The 17,722-nt window shown below is 43.1% G+C and overlaps 2 protein-coding genes across 3 annotated transcripts in view; one reads left to right on the plus strand and one right to left on the minus strand.

Moving 5' to 3' along the window:
- Nucleotides 1-674: 674 nt before the first annotated feature.
- LOC134469426 (uncharacterized) lies at nt 675-11,497 on the plus strand. Its single transcript, XM_063223683.1, has 7 exons — nt 675-766; nt 868-934; nt 1,046-1,170; nt 1,396-1,483; nt 7,373-7,618; nt 8,347-8,529; nt 10,747-11,497. Exons 1-7 carry the CDS (start codon nt 725-727, stop codon nt 10,950-10,952), a joined length of 957 nt encoding a protein of 318 aa, XP_063079753.1. The 5' UTR covers nt 675-724; the 3' UTR covers nt 10,953-11,497.
- A 752-nt stretch (nt 11,498-12,249) lies between these two features.
- Nucleotides 12,250-17,722, minus strand: part of coq8aa (coenzyme Q8A, genome duplicate a) — a 63,401-nt gene continuing 57,928 nt past the window's right edge. For both annotated transcript variants that reach the window (XM_063223682.1, XM_063223681.1), the window contains exons 13-15: nt 17,536-17,601; nt 15,357-15,443; nt 12,250-14,391 (exon numbers count right to left, since the gene is read on the minus strand). In XM_063223682.1, coding sequence (XP_063079752.1) covers nt 14,095-14,391; nt 15,357-15,443; nt 17,536-17,601 — 450 coding nt within the window. In that variant the 3' untranslated portion in view covers nt 12,250-14,094. The remainder of the gene's footprint in view (nt 14,392-15,356; nt 15,444-17,535; nt 17,602-17,722) is intronic.

Raw genomic sequence — 17,722 nt, forward strand, 5'->3', positions numbered from 1 at the left:
CGGGCCCTTGGAATCTGTAACACCTTCCCCCCCCTCGCGGCACCCATGAGACCATGTAGGCCTACCGGGCAGGCTACTAGAAAGAATGCCATTTTGATAGCCAGGCACACGACACTTAGGGTCTTTCTCAAATGCAAGGCCAGTGTCCTTCGAAGTGTATCAGCCTAATTAGTCACGCCCGGTGATTGGATACTTTTTGGTGAACTCTACAGAATATCCCATCACTGGGCATGACTAATAAAGGGTATCCAATCACTGGGCGTGACTAATTAGGCTGATACACTTGGAAGGACACTGGCCTTGCATTTGAGAAAGACCCTTCATTATCAATCAATGACTTTCAATCAACGCCGAAGGTGTTGCGTCATTACGAGGCCACTCTAGGGACCCATTCCAATATGCAGACTCCCGTCCTCCTCTTGTGCAATGTGGCCTCGCCCCGCCTCCGTGGAGAAAACAAAGTTTCCCGGCTGTCAGCCTAGCCACAACAACTTTGGGGGGGACTGTTTTTGCATTTTCCATCCCATTCGCATATGAGAAACATTACACTAGAATTGTGCTTGTGTAAGATATTAAATTAATAATTTTCGGTCGTCAGTGACATCATCATGATTTCACAAGCAGGCAAGGGAGGCCGGAAGTCCGCAGATTGGAATGCCCTCTAGGACCTAGGACTACAATACATTTACTTTCAGTTTCATTTCTGCGTAAACACCGACCGAAAATGTTCACTGGCTGGCTTCGGCAGTTTCCTTTCTCCAGGGAGGTAAGACTTGAGATATTTCTTTTAATATGTTCAAATGAATGTTATGGAATAGGCCTATAAATGAGGACAAACCACTGAACTTCGTCCATGTTGTACTAAAGGCGCGGGAGAGAGGCATCCGACATCAGATTCAGTTGCTGTCATCCGAAGCAGTTCGAGCAATAGAGGGTAGGCTCGTCTCTAACATCTAGAACTAGTCAGGAGGACGGTGTTTTTTCTTTGTGCTGTAAAAGCGACACAGGCGGTTCTTGAAGAATTGTTTATTTGTTTTTTGTTTAGATGCAGGTCTTGACGAAATAGAAATACTCGACTTGTCTAGGCAAGACCTACAGGAACTGTTGCCTGGCTCACGTCATTTCAAGCTTCGAAGAAAGATTGCTGAGCTGATCAACGCGGCTAAACAGGTAGGCCTGGGCTATGACAAACTACTCCAAAATGTTCTAGACTGTAATTTAGTCTAACCTTATCTGAGTGCAGTTTATCTGTATTCTGTAGGCTACCCTGTAGGCCTACATACCACGTTTGCCGGTGTGCTTTCCTTTCTCATTTTACATGTAGGCTATCATTGTAGGCTATAGGCCTACTATAAAAGAATAAAGTATGTGAATCTGATTTCTTTCACTACCAAGGGGCCACCCAAGGAGTCACCTGACCTTGACAGTTCAGATGGGTTAGTCCAAAGGCTGAGGGATCTGATATCAAGAGATCATGTGCAGAGTAAGTTTCTATTAGGCCTATAGTCTAGACACATTTTTCATATTTGTGAATGTTAGAAGCATTTTTTAGTAAAAGTTGGGAACCTATGTACTTAACATAATTTAAGTGTGCTGAATTCAACTAGACTGGTTCCCAAGCTGAATTTTGAGGTTTTGACAGTTAAATTTGAAAAACAAAATGGCTGCCAAAATACGCTATTTTTGACAGAGCATTTTTACCAAGTATTGCTGTACTTGGAAATAAATGCTCTTTTCTAACATTTTGTTTCCCATTAATGTTTGTTGATGAATGTATCTACTATAGAGAATTTTAAAAAGTACAAAATAGCTTCTAGAATGCTAATAATGCTAATATTGTAGGCTAGGTGTTAGCCTAAACGTTTTAAATATTTAGCTTTTCTAATAAGATATTTGTAGCCTATGTGTGTTTATATGGTTAAGAAAATTGATGTAAGTATTTTAGAAATACTTTGCATAATGTGAAGTATTTAGTGTTTCCAAAAAATCACTGAAAGTTGCTATTGGCTCTCTGAAAACTGTCCAGAAATTGCTAGATGACACCATGATATTACATATAACGTAAATTTTGAAAAATGTTCAGACATATTTTACATATTCTATCAGATACTATTGCATACATTCCAGATAGTCTATACATGCTACTCAGCCTGGTTGTTAGTGGCCAGACATTGAAGATGATGGAATTGGTGGCAAGGAAAAACTTCCTCAAAGAAGAGTTCTGAATGAGGCTAAAGTCCTTGTTTATTGTGTCAGTGATGGCAAAAAATGGACTCCGAAACATGTCAGTCTTGCTTGTACTCTTCATCAAGCTATTGGGTAAAAGACCTAATATGACTATTCAATCAGGCAGGTCATTGTCTGAGTTACGACCAGGTCCTCCAAGTCCAGATCCTCCTTAGCTGAGAGCACTCTAAAACACTGAACCAAGAGAGTGGTGCCATTATTCCAACAAACATTGTGGCAGATAAATTCATCCACTACACATGTGATAACATTGATATCCTGGATGAAACACTTGACGAGAAGAATACTTCCCATGCAACACAAATGGCAGCATGGCAGAGAGGCCAACCAATTGATGATTCTGTTAAAGATATAGAGGTGTCTACTAGACATACATTAAATGTGCCAAATGCCCTGATGGAGCTACATCCTCTCTGGATTACTCATAGGACGTTCAAGCTAACTTTTTCAGCACCCATTGCTTAATCATGCTTTGGAAAATCTGGAGAGGAGCACAAGTAAGCTAGACAAGCAAAGGCTGCCGATCTAGCTTTCTTCTTGCACTGTCAAAACTTAGACATGAAGTCTTCTTGGTCAGTGTTCAATCAGTCACTGTCATCAAAGGAACAACAGACTGCTGCGGGGTATTTGCCAATAGTCCTCGCTACTGCACACGTTTTGATACTTTGAATACAAATGCATTGTCATATCTTAACATTTTGGACAGGAACAGTTATCACAGTTGACCAAGCATTGTACTGCAGACTTAAAGAGTTAAAGTGGGCAATTTCAGAATAGAACAACAGATGAATACCTCGCCTAGGAGGACTTAACTTGTCAATCAACTTCCTTAAGGCCATAGGAGAACATATGAATGGATCTGGGCTGACCAATGTATGGATGGTGGATTGCTTGGATAAGGCCCTGTTGAACTTGTTCTGGCAGGAAAGGCATCCAACAAAGCCATGGCACACAAGTTTACTCTGCAATCCCTTTAGGGTCTTCTCATGCCAAGTCTGTCTTGCTAGGATGGCTAATGGTGATGATCCTCAGACATTAGTGAACTGATTTCATTCCAGTATCAGGAAAGGGACAGAAATCTTCTGCATGATATTGCTGAGAGTCAATCTGATGATGTGAACTGGTGGCAGTATATGGATATGGTTACTGTTCTGCCGCAATACACAAGAGAACAACGTGAAGCTACCTGGGATCTGAATTTTCACTCTTTCAGCCTAATGTTGCCCTACTTTAAGCGGTATGGCCATCTTAATTATGCACAATGGGGCCCAGTGTATCTACTTGATGAGTCAGCTTCCAGAACCATTTTGTCTGGATTCCAAAAAGGCCACTTTGTGGTCAAGAGATTGTCTCACAAGTTTAGCCAGATTCTGATCAGGCTATGAAGTGGGTAAATGTCACAGGCAATAAAAGAGCATAATTGTGATCACAGAGACAGCCCCAGCTTTGTGTAGGTGGACACTCTCTTTTAACCTGAGATCACACATTGCAGATCAAACATATGAAATGTACAGTGTCCTCCCCATGGCAGCAAGAAACTTCACAATGACGGAATCTACTCACGGCAGATTAGAAACAATACGGAGTTAAAGTTCTTTACAAACATTTGTGCGTACCTTGGACTCACGTCTCCTGACTGAGGTCACGAGTACCCTGAAGGACACGAGTTACGAGAGCTTGACTAGTTCTAGCCTGCTCTGTCCCTTTGTTCTCTTGACTACGGTCGACTGCTGGCAAAGAATTTCAGTGGAGCCAGACTCTGACTCCCCCCTGGCAAAGTGCTTCGATCTCCCGCCTAAGGTGGACGACTCTTTATCCCAACTCCCTGCCACCACAGAGAATCTCATACAGTACTGACCACCACCCTAGTGGCTGATGTGGCTTGCCCCAGCTCGAGCAGCTGCCTTGGAGCCCCTTGGGCATCACCGCAGGCCACTGCGCTTGGCACGAAAGCGCACCCTGTCACCAGGCATGGCGCGCTCCAAAAGTCCTGCATAATGCACCACGAGCGCCTTCGCCTGACGCCTCCCTTTTTCCCCTCCTGCAAGGAAGCGAGATTTCTCAGGGTTTGTCCCCCTTTAGCCCACGGGGCTCAGGGGCCTCAGCTGAGAGCATAGGGGCTTCAGCCCCTCCTGCTACTTTCCCCTCTCCTGCGGGTTCACGTCTGGCAATAGACCAGGAGGAGGACATACCCCAGCCCAGGGGCCACCTGCCCCTATGGGTCTGGCAAGGGAACAGTTGAACCTAAGAGACAAGGCTTTACCATTTAAGTATACTTTGCAGCGATTTCATCGTGCCATGTAGGATTCGGTTCCAACACGCTGAGTGCCCATCCACTAGATACTTACGCCCCGTGCTACATCAGACGATACCCTCCTGGGATATCTCTCTAGTACTGGAGGCTGTGTGGGGCCCCTTTCGAGCCCCTCCAAGAGGGGCCTCTCCAAACTGCTTTTGCACACCACCTTTCAGATCCGTGGAAGAGAGGTGACACCACAACTTGTGCCCTGTGCACGTTTTACACATCTACATGAACAGGACTCACTCTTTTAGGAACACTGAGCAGCTGTTTGTGTGCTTCATCAAACCCTCTACAGGGCTCACAGTTTTGAAATAGAGGTCTCCAAATGGTTGCCCTGGCATATGAGTCCAAGGGTCGCCAACCCCCGGCTCAGATTAGGGCTCACTTTACCAGTGCAGGGGCCTCATGTACAAAGAAGTGTGTGGATTTCCCACCAAGAAAGTGCGGGCGTGAAAATCTTGAAAGTTACTTACGGACAAAAATATCCGGATGTATCAATAAGTGCGTAACCAGGTTTTGCCGTGAAATCTTGCGAAAAGGCACAAGCACAAGCGGGCCCCAGTCTTTGCCTTGCCTCCTCCCTTAAATATTCTATATGAATATTCTAATTAGTATGAACAGACCCATTCATGTGCATTCATTGGTTGAAAGAATTGGAAAGGGAACGCGGGAAGGGGAACGCGGGAAATCATGATGCGAGGTGAAGGCGCTGTTTCGGAGGTAGCCAATTTAAAAGGAAAAAGGCTGCGCGCAATAGCCTAACAAAATTACTTTGGCGTGTATAAAATCAGGCATTGGTAATACTTAATGTGAGGACTGCAGAAAAAAAACTGTCATGTTTTCTGCAGTAGCCTACAATGCAGGTTTCCCAACAATTGATATTTAAAAGGCATTACATCAAAACAAATTGCGATGAGGCAGTCGCCAAGGCTTCCGAGAAATAAACATGTATGTCGGTTATAACTCTGAAAGATGACACATGTAGGCCTACACATAGGCTACTCCACATGTATGAATAACTTGCAGCCAACTCAGTTAGCCTATAAAAATCACCTGTCAATTGATGGACTAATTTTACAGTAGCCTTATTAAAAGAGAAAGACAAGCACTGCGGTGAGGACGTTCCCAACAAATGCGAGAAGACGCATCGTAGATCCAGAAAATAGGCTATTCAATGTTTAATAGTTGCCAAATAATGCTGTTGATGGGCATCCAATTTCGTTGTAATTCCAGGATAGTTGCATGAGTCCGCTTCATTTTAACCAGCTGCCTCAACAATAATATGGTTGAGGTGGTTTTCTTCATCTTCTTTTTTAAATCACGCGCCTCAACATTAAAATCCACGTTTAACTGTCTGCATCTCTGCAATATGTCCGACTGCGTACAGCACATGTAGTTGTGCTGCATGCCTGTGCCGCCAAAAAGACGCAATGCATCACTTACGGCAACTTCCACGCTTACGGAAACTTCCACAGCAGCCCTGAAATTCGCGTGGAGATCCGCAGTTTTCCACGTCTAGTCTGTTTTAGTACATCTGACCGTGGCCGTGGAAAACAACTTAAGTAACTTTTTTGTCCGTAAGTGAGCTTCGTACATGAGGCCCCAGGTCTCTACATCTTGACCTCTCTTCAAGGGTGCAGCAGTTTCAGAGGTGTGCAGAGCGGTTAGTTGGGCCAACCCCGCCACCTTTGTCCGGTTCTACCGGCTAGATGTGACCACGTTGCCACAGGAACATAGGGTTCTGGGCAGGACCACTGATTGTCTGTAGGGTGATAGGAACGCTATCCTTACAGGATGCTCTTGGAGTTCTGCCTAGTTTGGACCAGCAATCGGGAGTGATTGTAACTCTCCCATAGATATGTGAACGATTCGACTGAAAGAGACCATTAGGACATGAATATGTCCCCATTCTCTGAAGGAGATGAGTGAGCCATCTCTCAAGACAACCTTATTGCCGACAGCCGAAGAGATGTTTGGCATCAAAGTGGCTTATTTGCGCGCAACCATTCGGTTTTGACAAAGTGGACATCCTGCCCACACAGTTGATTGGACCTTTGGCGTGATTGCAAAGATCTTCAGCTAATCGTACAGCTGAGAGTGCGCTCCCATAGAGATAGCTCACTTATCTCCTTCAAAGAACAGGGGACATATTCATGTCACAATATTTAGTCTTTTAGATAATACTATCTTCTTTGCCTCTCTTTTTCTTTCCAAATCTTATTGAATGACAATTTTGTATGATAATGTGCTTCATGGAGGCTATTGCTATTGAATGCCAGTTTACGAGAATATCTTATTATTAGAACGGCATAATTATAGTATTTTTTATCTTTTTGCCATGACAATTTGCCTTTGTGTAAGTGTAGGAATACATGATAAATGCAAATATGTGAGCATTGCACATTTATTTCCATGGAGAAGTGGTAAGCTTACTTTCTACGTATTCTGCCCAAAATCAAGAATTTCGGCGGCCATTTTGTTTTTTGCCCATTTCATGGTCAAAAACTCAAAATTCAGCTTGGGAACCAGGCTAGCTGAATTCAGGGTACTCTGATTGTCTTAGAAAACTAGGTTTCCAACTTTTACTAAAAAATGCTTCTAACACCCTTATAAAGGGCCTTTTTCTGGAAATGCTTCTAGTCTACTATGATCCTGACATTTGTGGCATCCTTTCAATGCCATATAACACAATGTGATACGATTCGCTGACTGAAGGTAAATAAACTACAGACTACTAGCCTACTAATGCTCAAAGCAGCTAATAGATTTCACAATGACCGTACTATGAGTGAGTTCAGTACAGCCCTTGACCTGTCTCCACAGACTCCCCAGTGGCCAGTGCGGTGCTGGAGGACTACCTCCACATCCTGCGGGACACGGAGCAGCAACTGGCCTGCTGCTTGGAGCTGCTGCGGCAGCGTGTGAAGCAGCTGGAGGACCTGAGGCAGCCTCCCTCTCCTCCTCCTCCTCCTCCTCCTGCTCCTGTGCAACATAATAACTGCCATTTCGGAGCGGCTGCTGTGTGTCCGGTCCCTCCTTTCAGGAACGAAGCGCATCCTACCTCTCCAGGTATGCATCATCATGGGGCTGGGCACAGCCTACAGACACAGGGTGCATTCCAATATGCATCCTCCTGTCCTCCACTTGTGCGTGTGGCCTCGCTCCTACTCCTGGTCCTGCCTTCGTGGAGAAAACAATAACGTTTGCCCGCTGTCTGCCTAGCTACAACAACTAGGCAGACAGCGGGCAAACGTTATGTTTTTTTTTGGTGGGGGGGGGGGTGTCTTTTTTTCATTCACCATCCCGATTGCAAATGAGAACATGACATTAAAATTGTGCTTTTGCAAGATTATGTAATTCATTTTCTGTCGTCGGTGACGTCATCATGAGGTCACAAGCAGGCAAGTGGGCAAGGGAGGACGGAAGTCGGCATATTGGAATGCACCCACAGCTGGTGGTGACTATCAGGGCTGCAGCTTAGGTACGACATTGGACAATCTCATCTGAAAGGGCTAACCCCCTCGACACATCCAATTCTGGCCCGCACCCTGGACTTGGGGCAACTGATCCCTCACAGGTTGCAACCCTTGTGCTAATATGCTTTTTTCCCCATTGATCGGCCCCTTGCTCAGTCTGTGCTGATCCATTTTCATATGATGCTGCTAGGTATTAATTAACCAGGAATGAGTGATTTCATGTATTAATGTATCAGACATATACAATGTAGCATACACATATCAAACAATGTATATTCAGTCTGTCTGTATGTGTGTGTGTGTGTGTTTTCTTCCTGTCAGTGCCTATCCATTCTCTGGTGTATGGGAAGACCCTGGGCTTCCACGCGGACGTGCTGAGGCGAGTGGGGGTGGGGCTGGCGATGCGGGAGGCGGAGCTGGATGAGTGCCAGGCGGTGCTGCTCTTCTGCCCCGTGTTCTCACGCACAGGGACAGACATCGATGCTGCCCTCAACGCTGCTCCTCGTAAGATACTCTCACTTTTTACAACACACACACACACACACACACACACACACACACACACACACACACAGGGACAGACATCGATGCTGCCCTCAACGCTGCCCCTCGTAAGATACTCTCACTTTTTACAGCACACACACACACACACACACACAAGGACAGACATCGATGCTGCCCTCAACGCTGCCCCTCTTAAGATTCTCTCACTTTTTACAACATACACACACACACTCACATTCACTCACACACAGGGACAGACATCGATGCTGCCCTCAACGCTGCTCCTTGTATGATGCTCTCACTATTAACAGCACACACACTCACACACACACACACACACACACACAGGGACAGACATCGATGCTGCCCTCAACGCTGCCCCTCGTAAGATACTCTCACTTTTTACAGCACACACACACACACACACACAGGGACATACATCGATGCTGCCCTCAACGCTGCTCCTCGTAAGATGCTCTCACTTTTTACAACACACACACACACACACAGACATACACACACACACACACACACAGATTAAGGATGCGCACAGGGACAGACATTGATGCTGTCTTAACCCATTTTAGCATAAGCCCTTTTTGGGAAAAGATGCCCTCTGCCTATTAAAGCCTGAATATAACAGCCTCGGAAGCACACAAAAACATGAAATGAGTTGTATTTAAAAGCTAAAACCTTCATTTTGCACTAGAATGTCTTCGTTCAGCTCTAACATACCCACATTTTTAATGAAACAGCTCAAATCTCAAGAACCTTAATGCAGCGTATATGTCGCTCCAGGACACAATGGGTTAAGTAAGATGCTATCCCTTTTTACAGTACCTAGACAAATTACACACACACACACACACACACACACACACACACACACACACACACACACACACACACACACACACACACACAGTTACTTGGTGCACACAGGAATAGACCTCAATGCTGCCCTTAGCGCGGCTCCTAGTAAGATTCTCTCTGTTTTTACCGGACACACACACCGTCCCACCTCTCTCTTCTTTCGTTACAGTAACACACACACACACACACACACACACACACACACACACACACACACACACACACTGCCTCTCAATTCATTCCTCCAACCCCCTGCCTCGATGTCACCGCATCCTCACAATAAGGTCTCCCTGCTGTCAAGTAGATCAGGGACCTATACTACAAAGCTGATTCAGGATAGGATAGGTTAAATTAAGAGGTAAGGTTGAAGGTGAAGATTGTGCACATCCCAGGAAAAGGTGCAGGACAAAGGCTGACTCAAGTTTCAAAGTGAGAGGTCCGCACACTTAAAATCCTTTTTTTTCTCTTTTATTATTTCATGGCTGGTTACGTTTCGTCTTCAGTCTTTATCAGGCTCGTCTATTAGATTATTTACCTCTTAACCTAACCTTAACTTATCCTGAACCAGCTTTGTAGTATAGTACTACCGGTAACTTCTGAATTGAGCTCTTGCAAGATATTGAATAAAAAAAATATGTCATGTTCATGTTGAGATCTCATGGATGATGTCGAGAAAGTCTGGAGGCCAGAGAAAGCACTGCAGTAGTGATGATGAGATGTATCCAACTACTGATATGGGCCTTCTCTGTCCTACAATTACGTCCTGACTTATACTCTTAAATGTACACTCCGTCTCACATACACATGCTCTTTCATACGTAGACACAGATTCTGTCTGCAACATATGCTCTCTCCACATATGAAGAGTTCAGATGCAAAACCCCCTAAGTGCCTTTTCAGAAAATAATCCTAATTCATTTGTATTTAATACAAAGCGATCAAAATTGCATAGTGTGTTATTTTATTTATGTAATATAACTATTTATATGTATTATCAAGTACATGAATGTAAACCAAACCAACAACGGGGTTCTCTAAAAATATAGAAGTGCAGGTCTTCAGAAATGGAGTTAGGGGGTTTTGCATCTGAACTCTTCATATGCACACGCTGTAGCAGAGATGGAAATAAGCACCTGTCCACCTGCCAGTGACGGGTACATTTCAGTGGTGACTAGTACATTTTTCAAGCCACTTTTTTTAGATGCAGTTTTAATTTACTCGCTGTGCTAGCTGTTCATTGTCTTTTTCAGGAGCTACACCATTTTACCACAAGGTGTCCCGGTAATGTTTCTGACTTGCCTAAACCATTATTCTGTTTTTTTTTTCTTTCCCTCTGGCCAACAGGAAACAAAGATGTTGTCATGGTGATCATGCACTATACTTATTACCCCCAGCAAAGCCTGACTCGGACTAACTCAAGCTACCCAGCCAACATCTGCACAGTTGCCCACATATTTTTCCATGACTCCGGTCTTCTTAGCTGTGAATCTAATAGACAAGCCATAGCTGACATTGAGGCTGCCCTAAAAAACTACACGAGTGTCCATTAGAAGGCACCATTTTAGTTTCCACTGTTTATACACATGATGTAGATGCTGTATAATGTACTGTATTGAAGAAGTACTGTACATATTGAAGTATTAATGTATAAAAAAAGTAATACAAAATGTAAGTAACGAAGTTGATCGGAGGTACAGTAAATGGTTGCAGGCAACAATGTGGGTGACGGTGACCTGTGGGAGATGTCATTTAAAAACATTTAGTCGACAATAGGCTACAAGTCTACAATTGTGCATGCTTGTGCATTTCTGCCTCAAAAGGCCCTTTAACACTTATAAACTACTGTTTGCAAAAGATAATTCAGGTGTGTGCTAGGGGTGTTAATAATCATCGATTTGAATTGATGCATCAATCCTACAGCTGACAATTCAAATGATTGATTTGTCCACAAGAGAATAGATTACCGGTAATTGTAATTTATCGCTTTTTGTTATTATTGCACTCATTTTGTGAGGCATTTTATTTGCTCATGCAGTAACAATAATACAGACTGTAATAATGCTCCTCCTCAAATAAAATGCACACAGCTATTTTAGCTTTTGTTTGTTTACGTATTGTATTCCACACATAGGCCTAGCCTGTGAAATAAAAAAAAACTTTTATGATTTGAATTGATTCGAATAGAATGAATCAAATTGTGGTGCATTCTTAAGTATGGAAAATAACCGAATCGTTGGCCTAAGAAATCAAAATGAATCAATTCACCATGAAGGCTGATTTACACTCCTAGTGTGTACTCACCTGATAAGGAGCTTTGTCACCACACCATTCATTACAGTATAGCACAGGGGGGTTGTTCCAATCCAGACATGTTACCTTTCAATCATATTTAAACATTTCACTGCATAGAGGCAAAATGACATGGGTTGTTCCCAGTGGTGAAAGTAGACGGGTGCGCACAAGTGGGTAGCACCGGTATAAAATGTACAGCGGGTGCGCAGTACCGGTAAAAGAATAGGTTTAATGCTGTCCAAAATCCCACATTTGAAAAAGGTAAGGTCTGCTGTTTTCAGTAGAAACACATACAACCACACTATCACATTTGAGACAAGTGTCCTCTTATGAAGAGACACACCGAAATGGTCATGCAGCAATTATAGATATATAATGCTCATGTTTATTTTGTTTGTTTGTTTGTTTGCGGGTGGTGGTTGGGGGTAGCCCAGGCAAAAAAAAAACCAACTACTTTCACCCCTGGTTGTTCCAGACATGTACCTGTAACCTGTCGATCATATAAAGTTAACATTTCACTGCATAGAGAAAAAATAAATTCAAGACGTCAAGAAATGCAGTTGTTTCATTGCAAAGGTTTAATATCATTTCTCACAATGCTTTGTAAGAAGGCTATAGACACTGTAAGAAAATTAAAAACCATCTTCGCCTGCAATTGTTTTGCGCTTGTACCGTATTTAGTCACTATGACTAACACTTGAATTTCTAGAAGGAAATACCCTAGAATATCTGCAGGCACACTCAATTATTATTATTATTAATTTTTTTTTTTTTACCTCCGATAAGGAGGTTATGTTTTTTTTTGTAATGTGTTTTCATTGTCTTTACTGTTAGCAATATTTAATCTCAAACAATAATAGTGGAAAAACTCAACACCAAATTTGTTTTATCGTTAACATTTCAAAGCCCTTAATTAACCACTTTCTTATTTGTTGCATACACATCAAGCCAACACATTGTTGCCGATGCTTGGTACAGTAGTGTTTTTTTTTTTTTTTCATTTCACAACATTTGATGTCATATTTCAAGACAACAACAAAAGAGATCAAACAAACAAAAACCTGAAGGAAATATGTTGTACGGTGGTGTACACACAAGGGCACATTTCATCTCCCAAGTCATCAGGCCCCACACGTCTTTACAGATTTGTGCCTTATTATGCCATAATCATCATCAAAATTGGTTGTTTAAACAAAACAAAACAAAAAGAAAAGCAAAATCTGTGTTGGAAGAACAGACACCCTAACCCCCACATGCACCATCTTGTGTTTTTTATTCCCTTTCAGTTACTTGGAGAGAAAGGGTTGGAAGACATTTAAGAACAGAGACCAAGCAGGTGACGCATAAGCTGGAAACAGGAGAGTGTGCGTTTCAGTAAGAACTCAGCTCTAGAAACTCCATCTCTCTCTCCCTGCAGAAAACAATTACATTACCGTCAAAACACTCTTTTCTGTGAACTGTGCATGAATTTCATCCAATAAGAACACAGGACAGTCCTTCCCCCGCTCTCACAATGATTTGAGTCACATCAGTTGTTTTGCGTTCCCTGGGAGAACGTCAGACTGGCAAAAAAAGTAAGCTGGAAAAATACAGCTTGAGGTCCATAATAATTACAATAATCATAATACGAATGGGGATTCTAACCTCTTAAATGTGATAAAATAATTCCACACCACAAGTCATTATTGCCATTTCATTTTGTGACTCGTGTGGAAGTGTGACCTATTGGTTGTAGGCACATGGATTGAAATTCCAATACAAAACAAAACATGATTTCTGCATGAACCCTTTGTCAAAACGTAGGGCATGGTACCATAACATTCACCTATAACTGCCTTGGATCAGTGCTGCTCCCAGCTAGCACATGCAAAAATGCACACAAATAAACACATGCGCAAACCCAAAGCAACAACAACAACAAAAAAGATACTGATGAGGAAAGCCAAGAAGAAAAATAAGAGAAAAGAAGACAAAACAATCGAGCAAACAAACGGAAAACAAAAAAACTCAACAGGAAAAAGTGCCATCGCAATACATTCAATTCATAAGCATCTCTCCTCAATGGGAGGCTGGGGTGTGGGGGCGGGCGTGCGGATCTGGGGAGCCATCGAGCAGTAGTCACCCCTCTCTCCTAACCCTTGAGCCAGTCCTTAACGCTCCCCCACCACCCCTACTTCTGGTGGGGGGGTGTCATGGCACTTTGTGGCAGTTGGCCGTCACTTCCCACTCTCATAGTAACTGATTTGCTATCGAAATTTAGCTGATAGAAAATCAGTTACTAAATAATAATAACAAATTCTCATCGTCTCTGCTGGCTGGCCTGTTTGTCCATACGGCCATCAGTCACGGCCGTCCTCCTTCCATCCATCCATCTGTTCATCCATCCATCCTGATCTCTGGTCACTTGTCTGCGGGCCCCGGGCCCCCCGCGGCCCAGTAGTCGTTGTAGGCCTTGTCGAACATGTCCTTGCAACGCAGCTTGGCGCCGAGGCGGGAGCAGATGAGGAAGGAGCCGCCCATCTTGCGGTGCAGCGAGTAGGTCTCCTCGGGGGGCGGGGTCAGCCGCTGCTTCAGCATGACGGGGATCAGGTTGTGGATGCGCTCCGTGGTGCTCTGGGCGCCGAAGTCGAACGGCTCGTGGGAGGCGAAGGCCTCGCCGAGGATCATCACCGCGTCCACGTGTGCGTTGATCATGGACTGGAAAGGTGGAAGGGAAGAGGAGGAGGAGAGGAGGAAGAAAAAACGAGCAGACTGAGACATTAAAGGTACACTGTGTAATATTTTTAGTAGTTAAATTTCCAGAATTCATGCTCCCCATTCACAAATGTTACCTTTTTATGAATACTTACCACCACCATCAAATTCTAAGAATTCATTATGACTGGAATAATTGCACTTTTCATACATGAAAAGGGGGATCTTCTCCATGGTCCGCCATTTTGAATTTCCAAAAATAGACATTTTTACCTGCAAAAATCACTGCACTTGGACCACACTAGAAAATATTTGTTCATTACTTAGTACATTTTCATGTAAAGATCAAATAGGCAGCCCAGTTTCAATGAGCAGCATAGTTGCAATACCTACTCTGGCCACCATCCTACACAGTGCACATTTAAAGTGAGAAGGCTGCATGTCTGACTGTGATCGTGGATTATAGGTGGTACAGTATAAAATGTTCCAAAGAATTTAATAAGGAGGATGAAAGGCCTTGTATGACAATGTTACGAGTATGGTTGTATGGCCTTGGACCACAGAGAGGTTGAAAGGAAACTGGCAGGATTTTTATTTCAAAACTGGATTTTTGACACCTCTGTCTGGTATTTGTTTATTATTATTTTATTGTAAGAAAATATCAGACACAAACATTGAAAAAGCGGGGTATAGTGCACATATTAATCAGTAGAGGGGAAAAAAAGCCATAAATAGCCATTAAGGCGAAAGTTCTTTGAGCTTTTCGCCTGTTCAGTCCTTCAAGGGAGTTAAAATAAAAATTCAGTTCTTTCTTGAAAGTAACAAAGGATGGTTTTCTTCCTCCCCATTTGCATTTGTGTAGGCCTATATGGTACTTTCCCATGACTATAAATAGATTCAAGATAAAAACATATGGTTCCTCTGTCTGGCAATGTAATGTGTTCGTCAGTGTTGCCTGCGTTGCTGACCTTTGACTCGTAGCCCGTGAGGAATTTCATCTCTATGGATTTCTTCAGCACGCCCTCTCTGTTCCCCTCAGCAGCAGATTTGATTACCTGGATTACCCATCGGAAAACAACACCACAGTCAGCCATCATTCACTTACACACATTCTCACTCACATCAATACAATTCAAATTCTAAAGAGATACGCCATCTTTGTAGCATTTTCAGGGTTTTTTAATCATCCAAGTCAGTAGATGGTTGAATACATTACACTGGAACAACAGTGATTTCCTTGGTGATACTGCAGCGGAGCCTCGAGAGGTCCTAAAAATATCCTCCTTTTTTCGCTGTGATTTTCATTACTGTGTACAGCAGTATACGGCTATAGTGTAAAATATATGTGACGGCTGAAACAAGGATATATAATAAACCAGCAGAACATTATTTGAATATCATCTGAAGTTTATATGACTAGAGTCTCTTTTTGGTGATAAAGTGTGCACATAGTAATCTTGTGTATTGAGTTGTGATTTAAAGCGATGGTTCGGAGTAGAATCACCCTAATGCCATTTGAACCGTGACACCCATCCACCTTTACACCCGAAGTGTTTTCTGCCGCAGACTTACATCAACAGAGTTGCCGTGTTATTCGATGTTTATTCCGGTTAGCTTGACTCAAGCGCATATGGATACTGGGCACCGTCTCCAAACTTTCCCCACAAAAATAACATGTCATTACACCAAACTTCTGCAGTAGCACAAATATGGTCTGTACTCACGAAACGAAGCATTTGGAAGTTTGGAAATAGTCCAGGAGTTTAGTATTATCAACACAAGCTGAATAGCTTCTCTGCTGCTAAAGCTGTGCCAACGTTACTTCCGTCATATGAGACAAGCCCGTAAAAGTCTTCAACAAACTTCCAGACGAGAGTGTTAAAAAAGTTTTCACTGAATTGTGATTAAGGCTTATATTTTCAAGGCAATACTTAAAAGATATTTCAAATCTTACCTACTATCAATTAGACAAGGATTTTCGTTATCAATACTGATGCTGAATTCACTTTTCATTGTGCATATTATGAGCTTCGTTGAGGACTCTTACATGCTTGTCTTAGATGACGGAAGTAACGTTGGCGCAGCTTTAGCAGCAGAGAAGCTATTCGGCTTGTGTTGATAATAATAAACTCCTGGACTATTTCCAAACTTCCAAATGCTTCGTTTCGTGAGTACAGACCATATTTGTGCTACTGCAGAAGTTTGGTGTCATGACATGTTATTTTTGTGGGGAAAGTTTGGAGACGGTGCCCAGTATCCATATGCGCTTGAGTCAAGCTAACCGGAATAAACATCGAATAACACGGCAACTCTGTTGATGTAAGCCTGCGGCAGAAAACACTTCGGGTGTAAAGGTGGATGGGTGCCACGGTTCAAATGGCATTAGGGTGATTCTACTCCGAACCATCGCTTTAAGGACTGATGGGCTGCGAACCTAGTGTGGTTCTCACCGACGGTACGTGTGTGTAGCTCCGGAGCCCCCTGGTGAAGCGGAGCTACACACATTATTACCGTCTGGTAGCGCTGCCATAAACATGCTCTTCTTGAGTAGAAAATAAACGGAGCATGTATTGCTTAAATATCTACGGCAGCTCGCATTGATGAGTCACAGGACAGATTATAGACTACATTGACTCTTTAGAGATCAACAGAAAACTTTTTTGGTGGAATTTGTTGGTGGTGAGTTGCAATAAATGCACCATTTGATTCGAGAAGAGCATATTAATGGCAGCGCTACCAGACGGTAGTTTGAGTACACACACGCACCGTCTGTGAGAACCAGGCTACTGCGAACCGATTTCACATGTCAAAGTAGGCCCTGGTATTCTGAAGTTTTGCAACAGCTGCACTTGAGGCCAACGTAACACTTTTGTAGACTACCCTAAATTCTACATGGGGACAATTGGCTTGTTGCTTGTGGCACTATGTGGACTAGTGTCGGCTTATAAACATGCAATTCTGCTATGTAGGCGTACCCTGAAACCAAAAGCTGCATTGTATCACATTGGGTCCCCATTTCAGAGACAACAGAAAAAGGCAAGATTGACTAGACTCACTAGAAAAGACAGTCTATGTGACATCACAGGCAGTAAGGATGGGTAAACAAACAAAGGGACGCATATTTGGGAGATAAAGAAGTACGTGCACCTCGATATACGTGTCAGTGAAGCTCTTGTCAAAGCCTCTTGTAGCACCAAAGTCCAACAACGCAACCTGGAATGAAATGTGTTTCTGAGTTATGCTGTACTGTAGTAGCCATTCTAGGTAGGTCAGTGTTTCCCATTCATAGATCATTCTGTGGTGCAGCACCACATATTAAAAACCGAACACGACA

The sequence above is a fragment of the Engraulis encrasicolus genome, chromosome 18 (assembly GCF_034702125.1).
Source record: "Engraulis encrasicolus isolate BLACKSEA-1 chromosome 18, IST_EnEncr_1.0, whole genome shotgun sequence".
Taxonomy (NCBI): domain Eukaryota; kingdom Metazoa; phylum Chordata; class Actinopteri; order Clupeiformes; family Engraulidae; genus Engraulis; species Engraulis encrasicolus.

Excerpts from the sequence above, each read along its gene's own strand:
- LOC134469426 (XM_063223683.1), top strand. The coding sequence starts at position 725 with ATGTTCACTGGCTGGCTTCGGCAGTTTCCTTTCTCCAGGGAG. Across the intron at positions 935-1,045 it reads AGCAGTTCGAGCAATAGAGG|ATGCAGGTCTTGACGAAATA; the intron begins GTAGGCTCGTCT and ends TTTTTTGTTTAG. Across the intron at positions 1,171-1,395 it reads TGATCAACGCGGCTAAACAG|GGGCCACCCAAGGAGTCACC; the intron begins GTAGGCCTGGGC and ends TTCACTACCAAG.